The sequence below is a fragment of the Myodes glareolus genome, chromosome 18, assembly GCF_982192425.1.
Source record: "Myodes glareolus chromosome 18, mMyoGla1.1, whole genome shotgun sequence".
NCBI lineage: Eukaryota > Metazoa > Chordata > Mammalia > Rodentia > Cricetidae > Myodes > Myodes glareolus.
In genome coordinates, this window is record NC_142043.1 from 72499709 (window position 1) to 72506197 (window position 6489).

Here is a 6489-nt window from a genome sequence, read left to right on the forward strand (position 1 = left end):
TATAGGTATTAGCTCTTCTTGGAAGTTCTGGTAGAATTCTGCATTGAAACCATCTAGTCCTGCGCTTTTTTTTGGTAGGGAGGATTTTGATAACAGCTTCTATTTCTTTGCTACTAACAGGTCTATTTATATTGTTCACCTGGTCTTGATTTAACTTTGGTAAATGGTACTTATCTAAAAACAAGACCATTTCTTGTATATTTTCCAATTTTCTGGCATATAGGCTTTTGTAGTAAGATCTAATGATTCTCTGAATTTCCTCTGTGTCAGTGGTTCTGTACCCCCTTTCATTTCTGATCTTATTAATTTGCGTTTTCTCTCTCTGCTGTTTGATTAGTTTGGCTAAGGGTTTGTCAATCTTGTTGATTTTCTCCAAGAACCACCTTTTTGTTTCAATGATTCTTTCGATTGTTTTCTGTGTTTCTATTTTGTTGATTTCAGCCCTCAGTTTGACTATTTCCAGTCTTCTACGCCTCCTCGGTGAGTCTGCTTCTTTTTTTTCCACAGTTTTCAGGTGTGCTGTTAAGTTTCCAATGTGTGTTTTCTCCGTTTTCTTATTTGGGCACTTAGTGCTATGAACTTTCCTCTTAGCACTGCTTTCATTGTTTCCCATAGGTTTGAGTATGTTGTGTCATTATTTTCATTAAATTCAAGGAAGATTTTAATTTCTTTCTTTATTTCTTTCTTGACCCAGGGGTGATTCAGTAATTGACTCCTCAGCTTCCATGAGTTTGTAGGCTTTCTGGAGTTAGAATTATTGTTGAATTCTAACTTTATTCCATGATGATCCGACAAGGCACAGGCGGTTACTAATATTTTTTTGTATCTGTGGAATTTTACTTTGTTATCAAGTATGTGATCAATTTTCGAGAAGGTTCCATGAACTGCAGAGAAGAAGGTATATTCTTTCCTATTTGGGTGGAATGTTCTATAGATATCTGTTAAGTCCATTTGATTCATTACCTCTATTAATTCTCTTATTTCTCTGTCAGGTTTCTGTCTGATTGACCTGTCCATTGTGTGAGAGAGGTGTGTTGAAGTCTCCTACTATTAGTGTGTGTGGTTTGATGACTGCTTTGAGTTCTAGAAGTTTTTCTTTAACATAAGTGGGTGCTTTTCTATTAGGGGCATAGATATTCAGGAATGAGACTTCCTCCTGATGAATTGTTCCTGTTATGAGTATAAAATATCCATCTCCATCTCTTCTGATTGATTTTAGTTTGAAGTCCATTTTGTTGGAAATTAGAATGGCCACACCCGCTTGTTTCTTAAGTCTGTTTTCTTTAAAAACCTTTTCCCAACCCTTTACTCTGAGTCGATGTCTGTCTTTGTGGTTGAAGTGTGTTTCTTGTAAACAGCAGAATGTTGGATCCTGTTTTCGTATCCAATCTTTTAGTCTGTGCCTTTTTATAGGTGAATTGAATCCTTTAATATTAAGTGATATTTATGACCAGTGGTTGTTGACTCCAGTTATTTTTTTTATTTTTTATTTTTTTGTGTAGTAGAGTTTTTGTGTTTCCCTTCTTTGAGTTGTGCTTGTGAAGGGTCGCTAGATGTCTCAGTTATTGTAGGCAGTGTTGGCAATATTAGATTCCTTGGGTTGTGATTTTCCTTCTAGTACTTTCTATAAGTCTGAATTTGTTTCTACGAATTGTTTAAATTTGTTTTTATCCTGGAATATTTTGTTTTCTCCATTGATAGTGAACGATAGCTTGGCTGGGTATAGTAGTCTGGGCTTGCATCCATGGTCTCTTATTTTCTGCAGGACCACTATCCAGGACCTTCTGGCTTTCATGGTTTCCATAGAGAAGTCTGGTGTAATTCTGATAGGCTTACCTTTATAAGTTACTTGACCTTTTTCCTTTGCAGCTTTTAATATTCTTTCTTTAATCTGTACTTTTTTTGTTTTGATTATTAAATGGAGAGGGGATGATTTTTTTTGATCCAGTATATTCAGTGTTTTGCATGCTTCTTGAACCTTCATAGGAATATTGTTCTTTAGGTTGGGAACGTTTTCTTCTATAATTTTGTTGAATATATTTTCTGGGCCTTTGATCTGCAATTCTTCTCCTTCTTCTACTCCTATTATTCTTAGGCTTGGTCTTTTTATTATGTCCCAGATTTCTTGAAATTTTGGTGATGAGAATTTGTGGGATTTGCTGTTTTCTTTGATCAGAGCCTTTATTTTCTCTATGGCGTCTTCAGATTCTGAGATTCTTTCTTCTATCTCTTGTATTCTATTGGTTATGCTTGATTCTGTAGTCTCTGTTCATTTACCTAGATTTTCCATATCCAGCCGGCTTTTGGTTTGTGTTTTCTTCATTGCCTCCACTTCAGTTTTCATTTCTTGAACTGTTTCCATTACCTGTTATATTGTTTTTTCTTGGTTTCCCAGGTTATCATTTACGAATTTACTCATTTCTTCAAACTTTTTGTTATACTTCTCTTCCATTTCTTTATTCATTTCTTCAAACTTTTTGTTATACTTCTCATCCATTTCTTTAAGGGAGTTATTCATATCCTGTTTAAGGGACTCTATTGCTTTCATAATGGCACTTTTTTCCACTCTTTCTGGATTAGGGTTTTCGAGTCTCTCTGTTGTAGGGTCGCTGGGATCTGGTATTTTCATGTTGTTTTTCAAATTGTTGGAGGAATTCCTGTTTTAGCGTCTGCCCATCTCTTCCTTCAAATGTTCTCTAATGGATCTTCTGGTACTGGGTCAGGTTCCCCCCTCTGATGAATCTTCTGCTAGAGGATCAGTGCCCCTTGCTGACCAGGATTCTTGCTGAGCTGACAAGGGCCTACCTTTTCACTGTCAGGCTATTGAAACACAGGAACTCCCTTCTGCTGGATTGCATTTCCAGTCTAGTCCCAGCGAGCAAACTGCTGAAGCTGGGTGATTTTATGGCCCTGAGGAGGAAGGGAGGAACAAAGGAAGGGGGTCCTGGGTGAAAGGTGGAATGGGCTAGGAGTTAAGAGGGCTTAGCCCCTGCAGAGTTACCAGGGAGTCAAGTGGGATGAGGAATGTCTGAGCTCCTCCTTACCGGGCTTCTGCCACAGGTCAGAGCAAACTCACCCCAATGATGAATCTTCTGCTAGAGGATCAGTGCCCCTTGCTGGCCAGGAATCTTGCTGAATTGACACAGGGCCTACCTTTTTACCGGCAGGCTATTGAAACACAGGCACTCCCTCCTGCCAGATTGCCCTTCCAGCTTAGTACCAATGTGCCAGCTGACTGAGCTGTGTGATTTTATGGCCCCGAGGAGGAAGGGAGGAATCAGTATTTAGTATTTTGATATTTGTGTAACAGCCTTGGAACTCACTTTTTACACCAGGTTAGCCTCAAACTCACAGAGAGCTGCTTGTCTCTGCCTCCCAAGTGTTGGAATGAAAGGTGTGCACCACCACAGCCTGGCTTATTACTGTTAAATGTGGTGTATTATTTTGATGCTAAGATTACATGTAGAAAAGATGAAGCTACTATATTGACCTCATTTTCACTGGTTTTATTGAAACAAACCTATTCCCAACATCATTCTGTTTTCCTAACTTTGACAAGTCAGGTTCTATTCCAGAAAATTCTCATGATTTGTTTATCACATTTAGGGTTTCTAGTTCCAGAAAAACTGATAAATATTTGTCAGAACTGAATGGTGGCTAATCCCAGGAATGACAAGTTCTTCCTGATGTCAGTAGTTTTATTCTGTCTTTTCCTAAATAAAGCTAAACTTTGAGTCTCGAGAGTGACCCTAATGAATGTAAGCTTGAAGACTGGATTCCTCCTCAAGGGTTTCTCTGATGGGCGAAAGTTGCAGGTTTTACATGAAGTGCTCTTTTTGATACCATACCTGTTGGCCATCATGGGAAATCTGCTCATTATCACCATCATCACCTTGGACCACCATCTGCATTCTCCAATGTATTACTTCTTGAAGCACCTTTCTCTTTTGGACCTCTGCTTTATCTCTGTTACTGTCCCCCAATCCATTGCAAACTCACTCATGGACAACGGTTTCATTTCCTTTGGTCAGTGCATGCCTCAAGTTTTCTTCTTCATATCTTTGGCATCATCAGAAGTAGCTATCCTCACAGTGATGTCTTATGACCGGTATGTTGCCATTTGTCGGCCTCTGCAGTATGAGACGATTATAGATAAACTTGCCTGCAAGCTTGCAGTGATAGCTGTCTGGATGGCAGGAGGCCTATCTGGGCTCATACACACAGCTTTTAACTTCTCAATTCCTCTTTGTGGACAGAGGATTATTCACCAGTTCTTCTGTGACATTCCCCAAATGCTAATGCTAGCTTGTTCTTACGAATTCATTAATGAGGTTGCAGTGGCTGCATTCACAACATCCACAGCTTTTGTCTGCTTGATCACCATTGTGTTCTCCTATGTCCAGATCTTAACAGTGATGAGGATTCTGTCAGCTGATGGTTGGACAAAGGTATTCTCTACCTGCTTACCACACTTGTTTGTAGTCTCTTCCACTCAGCTGCAAGCCTCGAGTTTCTAAGACCCCCTTCAGATTCCCTGTCAGCTATGGACCTCACATTCTCCATAGTCTACACTGTAATACCTCCAACACTCCATCCAGTTATCTACAGCTTGAGAAACGAAGCCATGAAAGCAGCTCTGAAGAAGCTGTTGTCAAAAGAAGAATTTTCTCAGAGAATGATATGTTTAAAAAGTATAATTAAATTCTAAAGAGACAGCAAATTGGGAGGCATTGCTACTAAGACCTAGATTGGAGGAGAGATGAATTGGATTTCTTCTAGGATTCTGTTTCAGTGTTTCTATTATTTATACCCTTCTCCGAGATAATTCTATCAAACGAAAGATAATTGACCAGTGAGGATACATATTTTCTTCTTTTCTCCAATTCTAATATTATTTCATATCATCTTTTAGCAATAGCCAGGAAATAAGATAGAAGGAAAAGTTAGTGATGGCATGATCAAATTCAAGTTAATTTTAATAAATACATTCAGACTGCTATTAGTTAAACTGATTTTGTCTGTTTGATACTTGGTCCCTTGTTGCTGCACATAATTCGCTATAGACTGTCAAGTTTCCTGTCTTTCTTAAATAGTTGCAAGGTTTTCTTGCTATTAAATAGCATAGTAACTGTTTACATAATTTATTTGCCTAGCAAAATTCACATGCTTTCTATATATATTCCTAATCCAAGTGAACCAATTCTTAGTTTTACTTCATTTTCCCTTATTGCTAATGATGGAACCAAATTTAGAGAAACTAGGTTTTTACATTTTTCAAATAAAAATTGCTGAAGTTTTAATTCACATTGTGTTTTCCTAATAGGAAGCTACTTATATGTCTGACAACATAAATTCTTTGGTTCCCAAGTATAATTTGTGTGTGTACACATGATTATAAAAGTAGGGACATATGACTACAACTCACTAGTAAAGTACTAAATCTGAAAGCCTCAAATTAAATCTTACTCCCATCTGATACAAAGAGACTACAGTGCCAGTGGCCATGTTACAGGAGCAGCAGGTGGTAGCTGAGGTTCAGGAAGCCAGTTCATCAGGAATTCAAGCTCCTATGACTGAATCTCAGATAGGCAAGGTGCCAAGAACCTTGACCCCGGAATGTCTCTTGCTACTACTATGTCTTTACATGTTTGCTGTTTTTCCCTAGTATCTAGCATGGTGTGAATGGATATGAGAAGATCCCACTGATCTTAATATGTTGCAATTTTCTCATGAAAATATTCCATTCTACTGGGCATTTTTACCTCTGGGTTGTTATTAAGTTTATTTCTTCTCTATTATTAGCTTCTATTTATAATACTAAATTTCAAGGAGAATTTCTGATTATCTGAAAGTTTATGTGGAATAAAGCTGAGGAGCTAATTAAAACAGCAATACTAAAGGCATTATACAAACATATTAACATGTCCAGAGATAGCCAGAGAATTTGATTCAAAGATCTCTCAGCTCTGAGTATGAAAAGTTGTACTCTCCTGTGCTGAATCATCAAATCTTCTGTATGAGGAATTAGGATATTTGAAGATCTAAAGAAACCTCTTCTATGTATTTGAGATTGAATCAAATAGTTTATAAACACTGATAATATATTTTTCTTAATATTTGTACAGTTATCAACAGCCCCCTATTTTATTAGCCAAATGAGTTAAGCCACAATTACAGCATTGCTACCTTTGACATTTTTTTATTGTATAACTATATTGCAAATTTCAGCATTCAATAACTCATGTCAAATTATAGTTCTTTTCATATAGCAGAGATACTTATTTTGATTTAAATAATACTTTTTCCATTTATTTTACAAACCAACTAGTTTCCCCTCCCTCATCTCTTCCTATCATCCCCCGTTTTGCATCTACCCCCTCCCCAAGCATTCTTCCTCCATCTCCATTCAGAAAGAGTCAGACCTCCCAAGGACTTCCACAAAGATTGGCACATCAAGTTCAGGCAAAATCAGCTTCTCCCCTTACGTTG

The 6489-nt window shown here is 37.6% G+C and overlaps 1 protein-coding gene across 1 annotated transcript; it reads left to right on the top strand.

Annotated features, from left to right (window-relative positions):
* Positions 1-3749: 3749 nt before the first annotated feature.
* LOC148119294 (olfactory receptor 14J1-like) lies at positions 3750-4708 on the top strand. The gene is given in 2 exon segments (XM_087897817.1): positions 3750-4506; positions 4509-4708. Coding segments are annotated over 2 exon segments (954 nt in total). The 5' UTR covers positions 3750-3752.
* The last annotated feature ends 1781 nt before the right edge of the window (positions 4709-6489 follow it).